This window comes from Passer domesticus, chromosome 4 (genome assembly GCF_036417665.1).
Source record: "Passer domesticus isolate bPasDom1 chromosome 4, bPasDom1.hap1, whole genome shotgun sequence".
NCBI classification, from domain to species: domain Eukaryota; kingdom Metazoa; phylum Chordata; class Aves; order Passeriformes; family Passeridae; genus Passer; species Passer domesticus.
Window position 1 is genome coordinate 14,653,851 of NC_087477.1, and position 21,667 is coordinate 14,675,517.

The 21,667-nt window shown below is 48.7% G+C and overlaps 1 protein-coding gene across 5 annotated transcripts in view; it reads left to right on the forward strand.

Annotated features, from left to right (window-relative positions):
- Nucleotides 1-21,073, forward strand: part of SLC4A4 (solute carrier family 4 member 4) — a 138,206-nt gene extending 117,133 nt beyond the window's left edge. For all 5 annotated transcript variants that reach the window (XM_064416263.1, XM_064416258.1, XM_064416260.1 and 2 more), the window contains 13 exons: nt 543-814; nt 2,908-2,978; nt 3,308-3,496; nt 4,417-4,530; nt 4,887-5,048; nt 6,796-6,974; nt 7,835-7,907; nt 11,210-11,278; nt 12,474-12,647; nt 14,453-14,614; nt 16,999-17,095; nt 18,866-18,945; nt 19,622-21,073. In XM_064416263.1, the coding sequence (XP_064272333.1) occupies nt 543-814; nt 2,908-2,978; nt 3,308-3,496; nt 4,417-4,530; nt 4,887-5,048; nt 6,796-6,974; nt 7,835-7,907; nt 11,210-11,278; nt 12,474-12,647; nt 14,453-14,614; nt 16,999-17,095; nt 18,866-18,909 (1,606 nt within the window). In that variant the 3' untranslated portion in view covers nt 18,910-18,945; nt 19,622-21,073. The remainder of the gene's footprint in view (nt 1-542; nt 815-2,907; nt 2,979-3,307; nt 3,497-4,416; nt 4,531-4,886; nt 5,049-6,795; nt 6,975-7,834; nt 7,908-11,209; nt 11,279-12,473; nt 12,648-14,452; nt 14,615-16,998; nt 17,096-18,865; nt 18,946-19,621) is intronic.
- The last annotated feature ends 594 nt before the right edge of the window (nt 21,074-21,667 follow it).

Here is a 21,667-nt window from a genome sequence, read left to right on the forward strand (position 1 = left end):
GACATTGAGACCCTTGAGCCCATCCAGAGGGGGCACCGAGGCTGGAGAGGGGCTGGGAACACAAACCCTGTGAGGAACCACTGAGGGAGCTGGGATTGTTTAGCCTGGTGAAAAGGAAACTCACAGGTGACCTTATCATTCTGTACAACTCTCTGAAAGGTGGCTGTGGTCAGGTGGGGTTGGTCTCTTTCTCCAGGCAGCACTGGCAGAACCAGAGGACACATCTTAAGCTGTACCAAGAGAAATACAGGCTGGATAGTAGGAAAAGGTTTTTTACAGAAAGGATGATAAAGTATTGGAATAGTTTGCCTGGGGCACCATTCCTGGATGTGTTTAAAAAAAAGACTGGATGTGGCACTGGGTGCCATGGTCTAGCTGAGGTGTTGGGGCTGGGTTGGACTCAGTGATCTTGAAGGTCTCTTCCAGCCTGGTGATTCTGTGATTCAACTTCCCCCGACTCAGCTTCATTCCGTGTACCATCTGCTTTCCTGATCTTATCTAAAGCGATGTTTTCCTTTCTTGCCACCCTTGTCTTGTTGCAGGGACAATGGCTTTGACTACCTGGAGTTCCGCCTCTGGATCGGCCTCTGGTCCGCCTTCCAGTGTCTCATCCTCGTGGCCACCGACGCCAGCTTCCTGGTCAAGTACTTCACCCGCTTCACCGAAGAAGGATTTTCCTCCCTGATCAGCTTCATCTTCATTTATGATGCTTTCAAGAAGATGATCAAGCTGGCAGATCATTATCCCATCAACTCCCAGTTCAAGGTGGACTATATCACTCATTACTCTTGTGCCTGTAAACCACTAGATCCAGGTAAGGGAGCGTTCATTACCTCTCCAGTTTGTAGATAGGAGGTGGCCTTTGCTCTCCTTTTCCCTTGTGCTGCAGCCCAGATAATAGGTGGATTATTCTTTCTTTATCAGTTGCCTTCAGATATCCTGTCTTAGTCTCAGGAAGCTGAGAGGTAAATTTCATCCCAAGTGGAATGTCAGTGTTGCAGCAGACCTCTCCTTAGGGGTAGAAATGAGCCAAGACACAGACTCAAGAAGGGTCCCCGTTGATTCTTCTCTACAACTGAGCCATCCTGACTGACTACAGCAAGCTCCTGCTGTTGGCTTCCCTGGCAGACTCTGACTGTAGCTAATTCCTGTTTGACTGTGACTGCATGTATTAGTTTGCAGACTCTGCAGGCTGTTCCTGTTGGAATATGACTGCAGGCTCCTCGAAAACCCAACCACAGATCTCTTTCAGCAGCAACTCTCTTCCTTATTTTGTCTGTCCTCTAGTTCTTCAGGGTTATTCCTTCTTCCTCAGGGGCCCTCCTCTTCAAGGTCCACCCCTGAGCAGCCAGCCCACCCCTTTTATGACACTTATCTTTATTAGTCACAGCTGTGACCCATTAAGGGCAAGGCTGTTCCTCTCTTTGGTAATTAGTACAACTGTGACTTCTCAGGTGCGAGGTCACCTGTAATCCCTTCTTCTACACCTACATGTCACAGAACAGCTGGCCTTGCTGGAACTCCTCCAGAGAGCATCATGTCCAGTGGAGAAGCTGTTTCTGCACCCGTGTCTCTTTGCATCCCTCTTCCAAATGGCATTCCTCTGAGAATTCCATGAAGGGGCAGCAGTGGTGGCCAGGTCACTGCTGTGCAGCTGAGGTCACTGCCATGGAGCTCAGGCCACTCCTGTTTCAGGAGCTGGATTTATTCAAGGTGTTACCCAAACATGGGTGGTTCCCACCTCCTGTCTGCACGGATGAGAGGGAAAGCACAAACAATTCCTTCCCTTCCAAGAAGGGAAGTGTATCCCCAGGGCAGCCTATCTCTGGAGTGTGGGCAGCACTGCTGATAGAGCCAGTGTATCTATGGCTCTGGGAACAAAGGGTTACAAAACTCAAATCCAAACTGGGAGATGCTGGACCACTCCTAGATCCCACAAACAATGGGAGTGAGTAAGAAACCTGATCTGTACCCAGAGTAAACTGCAGGTTATCTCGGCACACCTGTCCAACAGGAAAAGCTGCTGGCTGCTCCTCGCAGGTGTCGGGAGCCGGTTCCCTGGGGCTGGGTGCCTGCCTTCCCTGTTAAACAGGACCTTGGTGAGCACGTGGATGCCAGTCCCGTTCTGCCTCCCACTGGAATGGCAGAGTGAACGAATTCCTTTTTGAAACTAGGACGATGGGAATGGTCAGTGCCAAATTGGAAGTCTTCACTTCCCATTGAAACACTTGTGGCCCTCTAGACATCCAAGTGAAAAAAGTTTATTTATGCAAAACCTCAGTCAGCCATGAGGACAGGGGCCACGAGCCCATTTGCAGGAAGGACTGCATTTCTAAATGAAATTTCAAATTCATGATTCCTAATGCTTCAGAAGCCACAGGGAACGCTGTTCCTTCTTTCAAAGAAATTATCCCCATCCTGTTGATTTCAATTTCTTGCTCTCCTTTTTCTTTCTTTTAATTCAAAACTGTGTTTATGCTGGCCTCTGAATCGCATTCTGCTTTTCTGGATATCTTTGGTGTTGTGCTTGCATTTGAAATTAATCATTAGGAGTGCTCTGTGGGTATTTATTTTAATCCAGAAATCATTAGGAAAACATTGGAAAGCTATGAAATATTATATTGTCTGTCTGGTTTTTCATGGTTATTTTTGCCATCAACTCAAAATGTAATCCCAGTTGGGTTTGGGTTATGTTTCACTTAACCTTTTCTTTTTCTGTTTTGTGAGTGATTGATGATTGAGGCTTTTGAGTCTCTCTAAAACACTTGTGACTCACTTTTCAGGAGCAAAGAGGTGGCAAACAGCTTGACAGAGTCAAGAAATTATTTAATAATTGGAATTGGCTCTCCTTCCTAACTGTTTCCTGCATCCTGCTCACCATATTGCCTATTTTCTTTTCTCTTGCAGTTAATAGCTCATTACTTAACAGGACAATGGTGCTGTCAGACTATGAGCTGGTCTCTCCCTCCTCTGAGCTGGTAAGTTCCCCATGGGAAGGCAGGGATCACACGGCCTGCAGAGTCTTGTGGTGCCACTCTGCTGGTGAGCTCTGGATAGTGAGGAGAAAGGAGTGGAGCTAGATGGATCACATCCGTGTGTGGGGGAAGGAAGTTGAGACACAGAGTAACCAACCCCTTTTAGTCAAACACCAGCAGGGAAATGGTCTCACCCAAACCATTCTGTGCTTCCATGATTTTTAGCTTCTACATGATGCTCCCTGTTCCTCTCAGATACTCTGTCACCGTTCCTGTCCCACCACGGGCTGAGTATACACAGCCTTATGGAAACATTCCCTTTTTTCCTGCAGGCCAACACCACCATTGACTGGGCAGCTCTGACAGCCAAGGACTGCTTGAAGTATGGGGGTCAGCTTGTGGGCAACAACTGTGACTATGTCCCTGACATCACCCTCATGTCTTTCATCCTCTTCTTTGGCACTTACACGTGCTCCATGGCCCTGAAGAAATTCAAGACCAGTCGCTACTTTCCCACCACTGTAAGTATCTCCTGTCACCCCATCAGTCTTTGTGAGGGCACAGCTCAGAGCCTTCCTTGGATCTGGTTATCAGAGGTATGCCTGGGATTGCTCCCAGTGGTTCTGGAGAGCACAGGTAAGGCAGCAGAAGAGCCAAGAGGAGCTGTAACCCGTTTGGGTAATGTGGCAGGGGTTTTAAAGGTGCTGAAGGCAACCCTTCCAAGCTTTCAGGCATGCCTTGGGTGCATCTGCTTGTTTTGTCCCCTGGTGAGGCTCCCGGGCCAGGCGTGCGAGCCAAAGCCAAAGTCACTGAGACTGTCCCATTTCTGGCATTCTGACACACAGGGATTTATCCTGCGTGGATGTTTACTGTTCCACTGTGTTCCAACTGAACCTCTCTTATTTTTAATAGAAAAGAAACAAATTCCATCCAGGCTGGAATGCAGCTCAATTTATCTGTAACCATGTGAACGCAGGAAACCTGGAAGGAACAGCAGCTCTGGAGAAGTCACACAGTTCCAGGCCAGCACAGTGGCTCCTGTCTGGTTAAATTCTGGGGTCTGATTGATGGCAGCTCTAAGTTGTTGTATTCCAGTGACTTCAGGAGAACTGCGGTCTTAGGGATTTAGGGGAGAAGCCTGGTTTGTTGTCCTGTCTGCTTAGTTTGACTTACTACTTGAACAGCAAACAATGTAATCTCTGGCAGTCCTTCAGAGTATCTCATTTGTGGAAGTTTGTGTTGTTTCCATGCTTCCATTTAGGCTTTCAGAGAACACAGTAAAGTACCAAGGCATGTGTGGCTAATGACACTGGACATGATGGTGGGCTTATTTGTGGGAGAAGAACTGATGAGCTGGTCTTGGCAGGGTTTGTGCTGCGGGCACTAAAGCGTGGGTTCTGTGGTGCTAACTCCTGTGGCTGTGGTACCGCGTCTCTTTCAGGCCCGGAAGCTCATCAGTGACTTTGCCATTATCCTGTCCATTTTGATCTTCTGTGGAATAGATGCCCTGGTCGGTGTGGACACACCAAAACTAATTGTGCCAAGTGAATTCAAGGTATGTTGTTGTCAGCTTGTTTGCTGGCTTTTGGAGGAGGTTCCTTCTCCCTTGCACCTGCCCTGTATGGAGTGGCTTGCCCTCAGAATGGGAATGTAGTCAGCAGTCTGGAAAGGGCCTGTTTAATCACAGGGTTAGGATGCTTTTTGTTAGCATCATTTTAATTGGCTGGTTTATCTCCTAAATTCTGCCTCCATACTGGGAGCCTTTAGTTGGTGTTAATGGGAAGGATGAAATTGCCACAAACCTGAAGTGTCTCCCTGGAGCTCCATTGCTGGAAGCAAAGGTGGCTTTGGGATGTCATCACCCCTGTATTGCGCCTCTAACACAAGCTTTCTTTCCCTTGCCCTTCAAAGCCAACCAGTCCAGAGAGGGGTTGGTTTATCCCACCTTTTGGAGGGAACCCTTGGTGGGTGTACCTGGCAGCAGCCATCCCTGCCCTGCTGGTGACCATCCTCATCTTCATGGACCAGCAGATCACCGCCGTCATCGTCAACAGGAAGGAGCACAAGCTCAAGGTGGGTGGGCCTTGTGCCTGGAGCACATGCAGGGGCTTTTCCTCCTGCCACCTTCCTCCCTCATGGACATGAGCCTGGTCCCTGGCACTGGCTGCTCTTTCTAAGCAGAAGTGGCTTTGTGGCCAAAGCTGCACGGTGCTGTCAAATACCAGCAATAAGCTGGAGAGATTTGGGACATACCAAATCAGTTGGATGTTATTTAAAGAAGAGCTGATATGTAACAGCCTAAGATGTAGCCATGTTTTTAAAACAAACTTTCCAGACCAGTGATAAGCAGTTTTTCATGCCTGTAGGGTTTTTTCCCATTCCCCTGCATGGTCAGTTCTATTGAAAAATATTAAATTCCTGTGAAAGAAGACTCTCCCTTCCTGCTAACAGGGCATGTTTCAAGTGGTCTGACCCACTTGAGGCAGTAGTGGCTCCCTCAAAACACCGGCAGTGGTGGGTCATTATTTAGATACCTGCTTTATCAGTTATCAGGAGAGCTGTTGGAAATGGGGTGGGAGCTTCTGCTTGGAAAAGAGGAGGATGTTTCAATTCATGTGGTCACTGCAAACATGAGACAAGTAATGTGTAATTTAAGACCATCCTGAGCCCAGCCTGGAGGAGAGAGTTGAAGTACCAGGGAATGGAAAAGGTTTCTTATGTACAGTGATGACTGCTGGCTGATGGTTTAAAATCATCCCCTCAGAACATCCTTGTTTGCCACCTGGATCTGGGCAGATGAACTCAATACTGGGCAGTCTTGTTCCTCAGAGATGGCTAAACAGTTTTAGGTCTGTCTCTTACACCTAACCAAGCAGACATACCATTTTCTTCAAGACTGTAAGAAAATACTCACTGTTCTTCCCTCATGAGGAAGGGGCCCCTCATCTCTGCAGCTTATGAGCCTCTGAATGTGGTTTTGCTGTCAGCACTGGCTGTACTTTTTTAGTAACAAATTATAAACACTCCAGCAAAGTACTGTTTGATGTAAAAAATGTATTCCCTGCTTCCTTTGTTTATGGTGTGAGTATGGTATTTTGTGGAATTGAGAGTTCACAAGCCCCATCTTGTTGTTCCATACCAAAAAACACTTCTATGCACAAGGTCTGCTGTAGGAAAAAAGGTGGTTTTTTCTGCTCATCCCTTGCTGAAGTGTTGGCAGGGTATTGCTGGGTGCCCATCCTGCTGGCACCAGCAGGCCAAGGTAAGCAGTGCACATGTCAGGAAAACAGTGAGGACTATTCAAGAGAAGCTGGATTGCCCTCCCTCCTGGGTCATCCTAGGCCTGGATCATTTGTTTTTTCCAATAAAATCAAACTGAATGGGATTTTAAAAAGGTTAATCTGTTTTAAAATAGCAAACCTTAGAGGTTTGTCCGCTGTTTTTCTGAAGATCCCTTTTCTTGGTGGCTCTTTTGTTTCTTCTCTTCTCTTGGCTGCTGGAATTCCTGTTTTATTTCATTAAAGGATTTTAAAAATAGAGGATCAGCGGTGTTTGAAAAGGAGTCAAGAACGAGGGCAGCTTTCTCCTTTGGATAGGGAATGAGGCTTCAGTTGTTCTTGTTGCACTCCTGAAGGAGCCTGGTGTTGTGTCCCAAGGGAGATGCTTCCTTTTGCTGTTCACAAGATCCCATGTATTTCTGGTGTTTGTCTCTGTTGGCCAGGATGCTGCAGGAGGAAATTCTGCCTGTCCAGCATGCCTCTGCCCTGCTCCGGAGGCATTTGGAATAATTAAGCTGAAGGCTGTTTGTCTCCCTCCACAGAAAGGTGCTGGATATCATCTGGATTTGTTCTGGGTGGCCATTCTGATGATTGTCTGCTCCTTTATGGGGCTGCCCTGGTACGTGGCTGCTACCGTCATCTCCATCGCTCACATCGACAGCTTGAAGATGGAAACGGAGACTTCAGCCCCTGGAGAGCAGCCCAAGTTTTTGGGAGTGAGGTATGTCCGACCAGGAAGGCCCAATTACCTCGTTTGCCTGCAAAATCCTTTTGTACGAAGAATTTTGTGCTGCCTTCTCCCTATTTCCAAAGCCAGTTCCTTGGGCGAGCCCCCACGTGGCTCCTCCAAAGTTTACTTGGCCACATCAGACGCAGTGTTCCTGTGTTAAAGGAAATAAGTTTCCTGCAGACTTCTGTATCCAGGGAAATTAAGCAAATTCCTTAGCAAATGTAATGATCAAACGTACAAAACTGTCATACCTAGTGCAAGCAGCTCTACTTAATGAAGCATCTTTTTCATGTGTTTGGATGTCTTCATTAAGTGGTCTGAAGTGCTTCCAATGGGATTACTCCTGGAAATCAGGCTGCTTATTTAGGTAACTAAGTGGAAATTGTATGGCCTGACTTTCAGCGTTCTGAAATATTACTGGCAGAGGTATTTTTGGGTGTGGGAAGCCCTGTGGGTGCTGCTGAAGGCACGTGTTGAGCACCCCAGGAAGGTCTGAATGATTTATCCGGCTGTCGGGGCGCTCTGGGCAGGGCTGATGCTGTGTTACTGATCTCAGCAGGGAGAGCTGATGATTTAGTGCCTTCTGCACGCCCTGGGCATGGCTGGGCAGGGAGCTGGGAGCTGCCACACCGTTTGTGGTGGTTAAATGTGAGCCCCAGGCTCAGCTGCAGTGCTGTGCTGATCCCCAAACAGTGTAACAAAACTGTCTGGGGGTTTAAAACAGAGGTCTGGCTCAGGATCCAGCCACCTGCCTGAGGCTGTTGGATGAAAAATGTGGCTGCAAAAATGAGTTTGGGGGATTCCTATTGGTGTTCAGTGCTTGTGGACCTGACTCAGTGCTGTTGTTTCAGGGAGCAGAGAGTCACTGGTGTCATCGTTTTCATCCTGACCGGGGTGTCTGTCTTCATGGCTCCCATCCTCAAGGTAAGGACTGTTCACAGTTCTTTGAAGGCTTAAATCCAAAACTTCTGGAAGGAAACACCTGCATGGTTGTAGCGTGCTAGAACATTGATGAAGTTCAGGGCTGGGGTGCTTGGGCACTGTAGTCTTTTTCATTTTAAGGTTATTTCTCCATGTTTGCATAAAGTTAAGTTCCCTTTTCTTTTATGATTTCTTTCATACCTCTTTGCTTTATGGAAAACATATTCTGGATAAAGCTCAGAGCACGGAAAACATGTTTCTGGAGGAAGCAGTGCAATTAAATGGCATTTCTTCATCTCCTGAACCTTTTTTTCCTATAAGTTTAGCCAAGGCTCTGGACAGATGTGCTGCTGATGGACCATTGCATCTAGGTAGGTTGCTGTTTTCCAAGACCAGAGATGTGGTGGCATGTAGCCATGGAGAAATGCATCCTTAGTGGATCATCAGATTGTAGAAGGAAACTGGAAAATCTGTCTTGTTGCTGCCTTCTCTGGGGCACAGACATGCTGTCCAGCAGGAGATGTCAGCTGCAGGAGCCCTTATCCATGGATCCATAGCCAATGGCAGGAGCAGCAGAGGTCAGAGCAGCGGCACCGTGTGTTGTAACCGCGGCACCGAGCAGACAGTGTTTCTGGAGGCTGCACAGGAGTTTCTGGAGACTGCAGGGGCTGTGAGGCACAGTGTGGTGTGAGCCTGAGGGGAGGAGGCAGGCAGGGAGCAGCAACTCTACCCGTGGAGGGAGTGGAGACAGTGGCTTTCATTTCTAAGGCCGTTGGTCGGGCTCGAATTTTGGTGTCTCAGGTAACAGTTTCCACCTCCACACAAACAGGCATTTCTGTGCCTTTAATTTAATGCCTGATTGTGATAATCCTGTTTTTTAGTTCATGTGACCTTTCCCTCCAACATCCCTCTCCCTCTATTCCACTGGGGTCTTTTACTTCCCCTGTTATTGCTGTAGCCATTAATTATTTGTCAGTGCTTCCCCTAAGACAATGTGTGGGGAAGATCCTCGCTGGAGGACGCCTGAGGATAAGTCAGCATGCTGCTGGCCCACGTGCCAGCGGGAAGGACCTGGCAGCATTTCAGGACCTTTAGCAAATTCCAGTGGCAGGGTCCTGCTGGAGAGAGCTGCACTGTTAAATGCATTGCAGAACATTTCAGTCTTTCCCTGCCAGGGGCAAATTGAACGCTGACAATCCTGAATTTAATAAACCAGGCAATCCACGGAATAATCCCAGCTTTGTTTGCTGAGGGCTTTGCGGTGGCTGTGCTGGTTTTGGATGGTGGTGTAGTTTCTGCTCAGCCAAGGCAGATCTCCACAGATCCATCCTTGGCTCTGCTAGGAGGGTGACAGGCACTTTCCTATAAATACAGTTTCAGTCCTGTTGGCCTGCAGCAGCTTTGCTTGGAGCGCCAAAGCCAGCACCCCCATTGTTAGGGAATGCTCTGCCAAGAGAAAGTCTTCCCAAAAGGACAGCACCGCTTGCTGCTCTGCAGGCTAAGTAAGGTACTGAGGTTTCACCTCGGGATGATCTGCAAGATTCATCATCATGGAATGCTGAAATAATATTCACACATTTTTCTTACTTTAAAAAACCCCATGGAAATAAACAGAAGGGCAGGAGAGGAGAGCAGTGAAAATGAGCTGGCAAGCTCAACTCTTGCTTACTGCATTGTGTCATGTGTCATCCCTCAGGCCCAGTGAGGGCTTTGAATCCCATGGTCACCCACAGCTCTGTGAAGCCCCCGCCAGGTCCCCGTCCCTGTCACAGCAGAGGTTTTGGCAGAGCCCACGCTGCAGAAAAAGCATTTACCTTCAGATGGGAAATAGCAGTGTGGCTCACTCGAGGGAGCAAATCAATCCAAGAGAAGAGTGAGTTAGGAGTTAAGGAGCTCGAAGGAGGGGACAGGCAGTGAGACTCAGGAAGGAAGGAGAAATGCAGGCTGGGAGGCTTTGGATTGCATATGGCTGGGTGCCTTTGGTGCTCATGTGCCCCCAGGGAAATGCCTGCTGGAAGCGCTGAGCAAGGTGATGGGGAATGTGCTAAGACCCTGGAAAGCTGCCATGTTGTTTGCCTCTCTGATGAGCTCAGGGCAGGGGTTGGAAGGGGAGGGTTCCCAGCAGGAGTGCTGGGACCAGTGGGTGCTGTGCTCTGGCTGTGGCTGCCATTCAGTGGCAGTCCCCTGGCACTGCACTAGGGACTGTCCTTTGGAGCTCATTCCATCCTCCCTGGGCACCAGTAAATCCCACAGAGGCTGGTATTCAGCCCCTGCCTATGGTTTGTCCCAAGTGTCCCTGTTGCTGTCATGCCAGGCTGGCTGCCCACCTCTCTGGTGAGGGCCAGAGACTCATTCCAGGGAGTCTGTCTGCTGCTCCCCTGCACCTTCCTCACTCCCAAAGGGAGATGTGCCCCATGTGGAGGTGTGGGCAGCACTCAGCACTTGGAGGGACACATCCTGGTAACAAAGAAGGGAAATCAGTCCTGCATTTGGGAGTAATTCTGGATTAATGTGTGCGAGAGACGGATCAGGCAGAGATTGGCTTGGCACGACTCTTGTTGCTCAGGTGGAACTCAGGAGAACATCCTTTCTGCATGGATTTGCAGGCTTACTGAGCTGGACTGGACGTGGAATCACAGGATTGTTTCAATTGGAAAAGCTCTCTAAGATCACCCAGTTCCATCAGCGTTACCAAAGTCACCGCTAAACCATGTCCCCAAGTGCTGCTTTTAAATTCCTGCAGAGATGGCAACTCCAGCACTGTCCTGGAAAGGCTGTGCTAGGGCTTGACAACCCTTTCTATAAATGTGTTTTTCTCATATCCTACCTAAACTTTCCCTGGCACAACTTGAGTTATTTTCTTCTTGTTCTGTCGCCTGTTACCTGGGAAAACAGGGTGTACCACAAACTACAGGATTGTGCTGTCTTTTCTTCTTCTCTGCCTTCTGCTTCCAGTCACACCACCAGTGAGAGGTGGAAGGCAGTTTGAAGCTCACTGGAACACGTTTGCCCACCTGTTCCTTGACTTGCTGAGTGACTGCCATCATTCCCTCTGCTTCTTGACAAGATGTCCAAGTCCTGGCAGAGTGTGATTGCACAAATGTCCTTGCATCTCTCAGAACACAGCAGGAGGATTTATTGTTTATTCAGCTTTATTTTGCTTTATTACTTCCATGGCTTTGTTCCTCCATGTCATCCACCCATGGGTGCAGTTTGGGCTGGGAATGTTGTCCCTCTGTGTGTTAACGGTGCGTGGCGTCCGGGGAGGTTCTCACCTGGGCTCTCCTGCTCTTCTTGTCCCACAGTTCATTCCCATGCCCGTGCTCTATGGTGTCTTCCTCTACATGGGAGTGGCATCCCTCAACGGCGTGCAGGTGAGTCCTCAGCCAGCACAGGGCTCCTTCCACAGCCCTCCAGCTTCACCCTTCTCCTTCGCTGCCTCCTCTTCCTTCCCAGGAAGCCCATGAAGGGTGGCAGTTGTTGGCAAACTTGGCCACAAGCCCAGGTGTCCTGAGATGGCAGACCAAGGGACAGTGGCCAGGTGGGCACTGGCAGTGCCAGGGGTGCTTTGTGAGGACCTGGGTCCATCTCTGGCAACCAGGATGGGGCTTGGAGCAGCCTGGTCTGGTGGAAGGTCCCCATGGCAGGGGGCTGGAACAATAGGATCCCCTTAGGATCCCTTCCAACCCAAACCATCCCAGGATTCTACAGGCTTCTGCCCAGCTCAGGCTCACTCCCAGGGTATTTTGGGTCCTGTGCCGCAGACTGAAGGCAGGGAAGGAGGATGATGTATGGCAGGGGGTTGTTCCTCCATGCTAAGGAGCAGGGACATTGTTCTCCAGGGAGGGGAAGCCACTCCTCTCTCTTTGTCGTTGAGGAAATCTTACATAAGGAGCCATTCTCATGCCCAGTGCCTGTAGCTGGCCCAAGGAGGCTGGAAGTGGTTTTGTTGCTTTCTGGCACCCTGTTAATTGTGGCCTTTCTCTGGATTGTGCCCTGAGGGGAAGGGACAGCCTGTTCTGTGAGCCCCAGAATTCCCTCAGGCATTCTGTAAATCAGCTCCAGTTCCATTCTCTGGGGCAGGTTCTGTCTGGTCCGTGCTTGGGCAGGGGACAGCGAGGGGATTGTCCTGCTGCCCCGGGTCAGCTCTCCTGGAGGGGATTTCCCCTGCTCCCAGGCGGTGGTGGGACTGGGATCAACAGTGTTTTTTTCTCAATGAGAAATCCCCATTTAGGCTTAACTCCAAGTCCATCCAGTCCAGCACAGGGCAGAGGGACACTGCTGGGAAAGCTGCCTGTCTTCCTTGCTCTTCAGTGAGGTGCTGTTCTGTTTTTTGGCAAGGCAATGTCTGCCCTCGCCTCTGTTGGCCTCTGCTCCTGAATTATTTGGGGAAAACAAAAGCATTGTTCCTAAAGGCTGAACGTCTTTCCTTGGCAGGAGCAGGGAAGGGGAGGACAGCAAAAATGCCCCAGAGTGTGGTGTTGACCCTGGTTTGGGCATTCATCTTGTTTTCTCTCATTTTTGTGCATCCCGGGTTTCATTTCAACATCTCTCCATTTTCATTCCCAGTTCATGGATCGGCTGAAGCTGCTCTTGATGCCTCTGAAACACCAGCCTGACTTCATCTACCTGCGCCACGTCCCGCTGCGCAGGGTCCACCTCTTCACCTTCCTGCAGGTGGTGTGCCTGGCCCTCCTCTGGATCCTCAAATCCACCGTGGCTGCTATCATATTCCCTGTCATGGTAGGTGATGCTCTCCTTCACTGCCTGCTCCTTCCCCTCTTGTACACTCCTGTGAATGTGTAAATCCAGCCTCTCCCCGGCCAGTCCCTGCCTCACAGCTCCTCTCATGGCACTCATGTAGGACTGCATGGGCTCAGTGTGGCCATGGCTGCCTTTCCTTAAATCCTCTGGAGGAAAATGAGCCTGGAAAGTTAATTTTTTCCCAGGAAGGTGTAGTTAGTGTTGACCATTCCTGGCTGCCAAGGTTAGATTTGCTGTGGTTTCTCCTTGAACTGCATGAACCAAAGAGAGGGGCAGAGTTTTTCTGGTTTAGTCCAGGTGCAAAATGTCTTCCTGGCTTTCAGACAGCACAGATTGACAAAACCAAGAAGGAGGCTTAGTGCTAAGAGAGGTGCCAAAAGGAGGGAAAGGGAATGTCTCTATTCCTTGGACTCAAGTGAAAAGACACTAATGTTGTTTACCATCTATGAGTGACTATTCATATTATTACTAGATCTGTAGACACAGCTAGGCACTCTGGCTTGGAGATGGGTCTGACTTGTGCAAAGGCAAAGCTTTATGGAACTCCTAAATCTTGGTCCCAGGTCACCTAATTTCAGGTTTATGGACAAGTAAAATCTGAGTTGTAGGGGGAGGTAGGAGCTGCAGTGGTTTTTTTAAGGGAGAGGAGGAGGGAGGGCAGAAGCCAGGTAAAGAACAAGATGGTGCAGTGAGAAACGATGATGCCCGTTAAAAAAATCCTCCAAACGCTCCTGCTGAGACACATGCTCCTGTGAAAGATGTTAAAAATCAGTTATTCCCACTGATGTGGCATTCCATCAACTCCATGGCTGTGTTGCACTGATGCTGGAAGCTGAATCTAAAATCTCTTTGTCTCTGTTAGAATCTGAGTGAAACCTGAGGATGGCAAAAACTCAATTTTCTGCACTCATGACCACAAAACTCAAACTTCAGTTTGTGAGGATTCAGCCAGGGCCAAGTCCCTGTTTATTTGGAGGAAAGGCATTTTCAGCACAGTAATTCATAGCAGGATGTCACGGGTGTCTGCGTGGCATCCCTCCTCCCCGGAGGAATTCCTCACGTCCGTAATCGCGTCTTAGCTTACGCAAGTCAGAGCTTGAGACCTTTTCCTGGGAATTGTTTGTGCTGTGGATCATGATTGCCTGGGACAAAGCTGTCCCTAAAGGCAGCCTCTTGGGAATAGGTTACAGCTTCCAGCCTGTTGCTGTACCCATGGGCAAAGCCTGTGTGGGATCTCAGTGGCCTCTGCTGGGGCTGTCAGACCCAGCGCCCGTGTAAGCCCCATTTCAGACACATCCCTTCCTTTTTTCCCAGTGCTTTCATGGCAGTCTTGCACAGAATAAGCTTTTACTCCAGTTTCCTGCTGCCACAACCCCAGTAAACTTTATTCTGCAAACTCTGGAGGCGTGGACTGGCACTTGTCTGATTTCTTAAGAGTTCAGCTGGGCAAGTGGTGAGAAATAAGTCAGGGTTTTATTACTCAGGCTGTCCTGTGAACCTGCCTCCAAAAGTAAATGAAAGTGCTAATTCTTTTTTGCTATTTATTTCCTAATACAGGAGTATTATATACAGGAGTATCCACTGCTTCTGATTTTTTCTGACATGAGGCAGTCACAGCAACAACCTCTTAAGCTGACAGAGATGTCCCAGGTGTTCACCACCTTCTTTGTATGTTCATTTACAGCCAGAATTCAAGAGTGTGGGCTTAGAAGCAGAACTGAGAGGAATGCAGTGTGCCAAGTGAAAGGTAAAATGTGACTGAGAATCCCTCTCTGCCTTTGCAGATCTTGGCCCTGGTGGCAGTCAGAAAAGCCATGGACTACCTCTTTTCCCAGCATGACTTAAGCTTTCTTGACGACGTCATTCCAGAAAAGGACAAGAAGAAGAAAGAGGATGAGAAGAAGAAGAAAAAGAAGAAGGGCAGTATGGACAGTGACAATGATGATGTAAGGAGCTTCCTACTCTTGTCACCTTGCTCCTTCCTAGGTAGCTAACCCCCCACACAGCCCTGCCCAGTGCTGAGGCTGGAAGTTTGCCAGCCACTTGTGGAGCTGACAGCTCGGTCTTCCTCTGCTGCAACAAATGGGTCCCAAAGGAAACTTAATTTCTATACTGCCTTCCCTTTTCCAGCCTGTGGTGGGTGGTTTGTGCCATTGCTAGGGATGAAGTCACACTTCCCAAGAGCACCAGGTACCTGCTGAGATGTCATGCCCCTTGCTAGAATGCCTCTTGTCACCCTGCCTCTTCCAGCTTCCCTCCTCCGCCTTTCTCCCCTTCGTTGTCTCTTACATTTTAGGAGGAGAATGCTTTTCACCAGCAGCTCGGTCCTACTGGTTGTCTTTTTAAAATATTTTTGTAATGACTCTTTTGGAAAGCACAAGATAGATGTGATTTGTGATATTGCAGGAAAAACTGCTTGGTGTTGGTAAAACTCACCCACCTACATGTTTTCTGAGCATCTGTGCCCTCTGCAGTACACTCTGGTCCTCCCTCAGGTGACAGCATGCCCTAAATAGTGAAAAGTGACCTGGCTAGACCAGACTCATGTGCCTTTGACTGTTCTCTTTCATGTTGTATATATAAGAAGAAATGTAGTCTTGGTGCCTTTAAATGTTCTCCTGCTCAGGTCTAACGCAAATCCTTTAAATTTATGTTGAAGTGCTAAATACACTCTGTGGTGAGTTCTAAGCATGGTGTCACTTCTTCTGCTCATATCCATGAAGAAGAGCCTTGCCTGGGCTATAGGGAGAGGTAAGGTCTCCTGAAGCTGGAAGAGAATCCCATTTAAGCACAGCAGGAAAAGCAGCTGGGAGGATTGGCTTTTAGGTCAGACAGCAAGCTGCCCTGTCCCATCATGGCTCCAGCTCCCAGGGTTTTCTTTAGCACCTTTGAGCAAACCCAAATGAGAGTAAAAGAGGCCCTGCTGAGTAATCAGCAAAGGTTTGACTCCATCCCCTCCTCCTGGCTGCTGTGAATCCAGCAGCGTGTCCCAAGCCATGGCTTCCCTCTCTCCTGTATATTTTAAGATATTTCCTCTCTTCCCAAGCTTTTCCTGAATTCCAGGTACAGTAATTAATCTAATGGGTAAGACATTTTATGCAAAATACTGGTTCTTAACTCCTGCTGGTTTTTTTCAGCACTTGTTTTTACCAGCTTCCTGAACATACAGCACTGGGCATTACTGGTTGGATTATTTTCACACTTTCCCTTCCAGAAACATCCACCCCCAGAGCTAATCCTGTGGGATCTGGGGGGCAATGCATGGATCCGAGTTCAGCCAAGGGAATTGCTGGGTGTTGCTTGTGCTTTATTTGAGTTATGCTTGTCCCTCGGCCTCATGAAAATAGTCCCGAGGAAACATCTTGATGTTAGAGTATGAAATAAGGCACTGGATATCAGTTATGTTAAAAAAATAAATGAAAAATAACAATAACAATCCAGGGAGAGCCAGTCTCTGGCCTCTTAGTGTTTTCCTGCCCTGACTGGAAGGACTCCTCCCTCCACCCTGGTGTTGTGGTTCTGCTTCTCTTCAGGAACAAAGATGTCCCAACGTTTCTGGCAAATCCCACCTTCCTGCCTTTGCCAAGTTAGGCAGTAACAGCCTTTCCTTAGCTATGAGGAGTTCCCTTTATTTTTCAAAAAGCCAAACAATTCCAAGCACCTCCTAATAAGCAGGAGCAGGTGGGTGATGGAAGGCAGTGGGGTGCCCAGCTCTGGGGAACCCCATCCTGAGCTGCCTGCTGTTTCTCTGGCTGGGCCAGGCTTACAGAATTCTTCCAAGGGCTCTGGAATTGCTGAAGCAGAGGTGTAACTGGGACTGGGTTTGACTCCACTTGCATTAAAGAGGGAGCTGAGCCAGCCTGATGTAAGGAGCCTCTGCCATGTCATATCTGGGCCCTGTGGAGCAATTGGGAACAAGCAAGGGCTTTTACAAGAACCCCAGCAGGATGAAGGGTTTGGAGGAGCTTTCCCAGCAGCCAGGGCCCTGCTGTGTCTGCCCACAAATGCATTTTCCATCTCTGTTTCCTGCAGGCACAATGGGATGGTGTCTTTTAAGACCATGGGGTGGGAAAGGAGGAGATGTATTGCAATTTACAATCCCACAAGATGACTCTTTTCTGTTTTATTTTTGGAGTATGAGGGTAATTAAGGGAAGTGGGGTGCAGTGGTGAACAAGTGGAATCCATCTGGCAGCTAAGCTGGAGGATGCTTTTTTCTTTTCTTTTACCTGTTCCTACAGAACTATGTGAAGGATAATTTTAATGTGTGGAGATGATGAGAGAGAGAGCAGTGGGAATATTCTAAGACCTTTTACACGTTTCTTTCACAGTCTGACTGCCCCTACTCAGAAAAAGTCCCAAGTATTAAAATACCAATGGACATCATGGAGCAGGAACCTTTCCTAAGTGATAGCAAACCTGCTGACAGTGAGTAGAACTAAGCTCTTGCATGCCTGCTTGACTCTGACTTGCACTACCAAAATATATCTCTGTATATTTAGAGTGATTTCTTTAAAAATTAATCTTTCCTTTTACTTCAGAAGTATTTTCTTGTTCTTTTTTTTTCCTCTCTCGTTTTTAATTTCCAGGCCCCTGCTTTATGACAGATTTTGCTTTTGTGAGCTTTTTTTTTTCCCCTTTGCTGGTTACAAAATCAGTGTTGCTCCTTCTGGTGCCTCCAGTTTAAGTGCTTCTCTCCAGCTCCTGACAGGTCTCCTGGCCACCCACTCTCTCTTCCTCTCCTCTCCTCTCCCTCTCCCCCTTGGTGTTAACCTGCTGATAGTGGGATTTATTTTTTTTTTTCCACTGAGCCTGGTGTTCTGGATTTGCAGCGCTGTCCTGTCACTGTTTGTTCCCTTAGGTGCCAAGCAGTTGCAAAAATCAGCATTTAACAGAGTAATTATTTATTTGTGTCATTAAACTGCACAGGCAGAAATCAGTTGGCCATTAACATATTTCCCTTCTTCGGTGGTTGTGCTCTTCTTTTAGGTTTTCATTTCTGATGTTAATAGCTGTAATTGTTGAATTTAATCTTTATTTTCAGTCATTCCCACTTTACATTTTCCTCTTTTAAGTGAGGAATCACAGCTGACCTTGGTGGTTTTGCCTTTGGGATGGCTTTTTAACATACTAAGGGTGTCATATGCCCTTTTCTTCTGAGGTGGGAGGGGAGAAGTACAAACCAAATAAATTAGTGCCACTGCCTGGCTAGTGCTTCCTAGGAGCAGGACCTAGACCCCCAGATCTTGAGATCCTTAAATTATCCATCGGTCTTAGGAGCTGGGAGCCAAGTTCTTTTCCTTTTCAGGGAGTGGCAAACCTTACCCTGGGGCTTTTGGATACAGAAACACTCAGAGATTTGGATTATAAAATAAAACCATTGGAAAGGAGGCGTTGTCTTGGCTATTTGGATATCCTCAGTGTTCTGCTGATGTCAGCATGTCATCCAAAATCAGCCACAGGCAACCTCATATCCTCCTCATTCCATGTTTTTAGTACAGTCCTGATACTAAAAACAAACTGCATCCTAAATATTGTTACTCAGGATTTCAGGATCAGATGCCTTTTTTCCAACATCCTAAGGGCTAAAATAGTTAAGGGAAAGGTAGTTATGCCATCAGCCTGGTTTTTGGGATGCCCTTGAAGATAGAACACAGAAAATCAGCCATGGGCTGAGCTGTAGTTGGTTTGTCTATTTATACATTTTTATAATCCAGTGTTTTATTTGCTGGTTTCTAATTAAAACCAATGCAAAATAAAAATTAAATCATATCAGGTCATTGGAATAACAAAAAAACCAAACCTGGAATGCAGCAGCACTGTGGGATTGTGCTTGAATGTATCTCTGCGATCCAGAGCACGTTCCTGACAGTACCACCACCCCTGGCTTTGCTGCAGCAAGAGCAGGGATGGAACTGTTACTCCCAGAGGACATGCCTCCCCAGGGCCAGGAGGGAGAAGGTTCTCCACAGGAGCTGGGGGGTGCCAGGGGAGCGTGGGGTCACCGGGGGCAGGTGCCAGGTAAGTGTTGGCACCCCAGGGGTTTTACCTGGAGCACAGCAGGGAATGGAGTGTTTCCTCAAGGAGCTGTAAATCCGTCTGGCAGCTGGCAGGAAAAGGGCTTGGCCCATGGGGGTGGGTTGGAGGAGCTGAGGCAGGGCTGGAGGCAGCAGTGACACCGAGGCTTTCTTCCCCCAGGAGAAAAATCACCAACATTCCTTGAACGCCACACATCGTGCTGATACAATTCCCTTCCTTCAATCACACGCCATGCCAAGGTAAGCACCCACAAATGCACCTCTGCTCCCCCTCAGAACACAGCAAAGTTCCCTGCACCGGGTGGCTGCTTCCCAAGGTCATCATGAACAAGTTGATTCCATAGTTACTCCAGCCCCTGGCAGCACTTGGGATGGGGAGTGGAGAACCTGTGAGACCTGAAGGCTCCACTGGCCTCCTGGCTGCTGCTTTGGGAATCAGACCAGGAGAAAGACGTGGGGGTACTGGGAGGAGCCCAGAGGGTTCTTGCCAAGGGGAAATAATCCATTTTTCCATATCTGTGGTGGAAAATACAGCAAAGAATAATCTTAAACTGCAGCAAGTAATAATTGCTCAGAGTCCAGTCCTTTGGGGCCAGCTTGGCCCTCCCAGCACCAGGACTGTGATGTGGAGCAAGGCAAGTTTATTCCTCTGAAATGCCAGAGATGTGTCTGTGCTTACAGGTGTTAGGCACTGAAATTCATCCCAGCAGCTTTGCCCGGATTTTTTCAATGGCAGTCGAGGGATGTTGGCACAGCCTGGGGTGCAGCACCAGGATGCTCCACCCTGGAAGTGTCCAAGTAGTGTTCTGACCAGCTCATTCAGATTATCTGTGTGGGGGCCTTACCTTCAACCTGGCTGTATTCCCAAGGCCCAGCATTTGTGCTGCTCTGACCTCGTCTGTCTTCTTCTTTGCAGCCCTCCACGAACTCCAGTAAAAGTTGTGCCTCAAATTAGAATAGAACTTGAGCCTGAAGACAATGGTTATTTCTGGAGGAGCAAGGGAACAGAAACTACTTTGTAATTTGTCTGTCTGTCTGATTTTTTACGAATTCATTCTGTTACTAGCCAAATGTTCAGAAGCTCCCTGCTCCCCCCAGCGAAGGTAACCGAGCCCCCGCTGCCCCTCCCTGCGGGGCTGCCCGGGACTGGGATGTCCCCGGGGGGCTGCCCGGGACTGGGATGTCCCTGCGGGGCTGCCCGGGACTGGGATGTCCCCGCGGGGCTGCCCGGGACTGGGATGTCCCCGCGGGAGCGCCAGAGGCACTGGCTGCTGTCAGCCGCTGTCTGGCAGAACAGAGCTGACCTCCAGGCTGATTCTTGGCTGCTCCCCGATATCTGCTGGAACGTGCTGCTAACCCTCACGTGCTCTCACCTGTAGATAAAAGAGAAGGTACTTCACTCCCGGCACAGACAGACCATTGCCATCGCTGTAGCATGTTTGGAAATGTCCCTTTCCTATGCAATTTTTTTTAAAGAAACACTTTAATGGACTTAATCCGTCAGGTACATGGAAGAGTGTTATTTTCCTAGATTATTTTGTTTAAATTATGGGGGCCTAACCTATGACTTTTTTTTTTTTGACAATTTTTTTAACCTTTTTTTAATTACTGTAAAGAAAAATGAATTTTTTTCCTGCAGCAGGAAACATATAGTTATGAGTAGTTCTACCTCTTATTTCTAGATGCCAGGCTTTCTGTAAAAAATGTATTGTACCATATATAATGTGATTTTTACAAAAAACAAACCCACGACGTCACACCACAATCTCCAGGACGTGGCATAGGGCTGGATAAGTTCAATTAGCACCTCCTGCTCCGAAGCATCTGTTTTTCTTAGGGTTAAGTTGGTTTTTGGAGTTTTTGTCATGAGCAGTCCCTGCTGTGAAAGAGACTTAAATCTCTTGTGATCTTAGAAGAGTCTAAATGGACAGGTGCTGGTTATATCCTTGTTGTTGATTTCTGACGTGGGATCCCTCCGTGACTTTCTTGGAGCACCGGTGTGTGCAGTGAGAAGACCCCAGGTGTGCCTCAGGCACAGTGCACGAGGAGGAAGATGAAGGTGGCCTGCTGGGATGCCCATCCTGACACTCGGATTCACAGACATCCCCCTCCTCCTGCATCCCACCCCTGTGTGCCACCTACAGAGCTCACCCTAAACCCGGCAGCGCAGCAAGGCTAAGCAGGCCAGGCACGGGCATCCCAGGATTTTGGGGTGGAGCCAAGCGAGTGAACATCGCATCAGGAGAGAGGTTTTTCTCTCTGTAGCATGTTCATGCTGGAATGTGCATCTGCAGGCACGTTTGGGCTTCACCAGGACACAGGGAACGCACTAAAAGCTTCGTCCAAAAATAAAAAACAGAAGAAGAAGTACCCCAGCTCTCGAGGTGAATTCCCTGATAGGGACAATCCCTTCACAGAGGATGGGCATATGCTGACACCTGGTCCTTGTGAAACCAAAGTCTGGGTTGGTGAAGTCAAGAGGATTTTCTGATGGTGCTGAGACCTTAAATGCCAAATTTTAGCATCTGCTCCCACACAGGAGCCACCGCCTCCATACAGCCCTGCTCACCCTCGAGGGGTCTCCCCTTCCGTTTCCATGGAATCCGTGTTGGGCATCCCAGGAGCGCAGCTGAAACCTGCTCTGAAAATGCTGGGGAGACTTGGGAAAGGCCTGGAGGGGAACAGCTCCGGGATCCCTTCTGCTGCCGGAGCACAGGTAACTTGGGAAGCGCCATGCCAGCTGTGGCCAGTGCTCTCCATCCCTCGGCGAACACCAGTCCTGGCACACAGGGGGGACACAGGCTGCAGTGCACAGGAGCTGCCCGTGGGATTGCTGCCCATCCTGCCCAGACCGTGGGTGTGCAGCAGTCCCAGAGGAGAGGTGCCATCAGGGGCTGTCCCAGTCGGTTCCATGGGCACAGCTTCCATCTGCTGCTGCCTGGTGACCTGTCTCCCCAAAAAT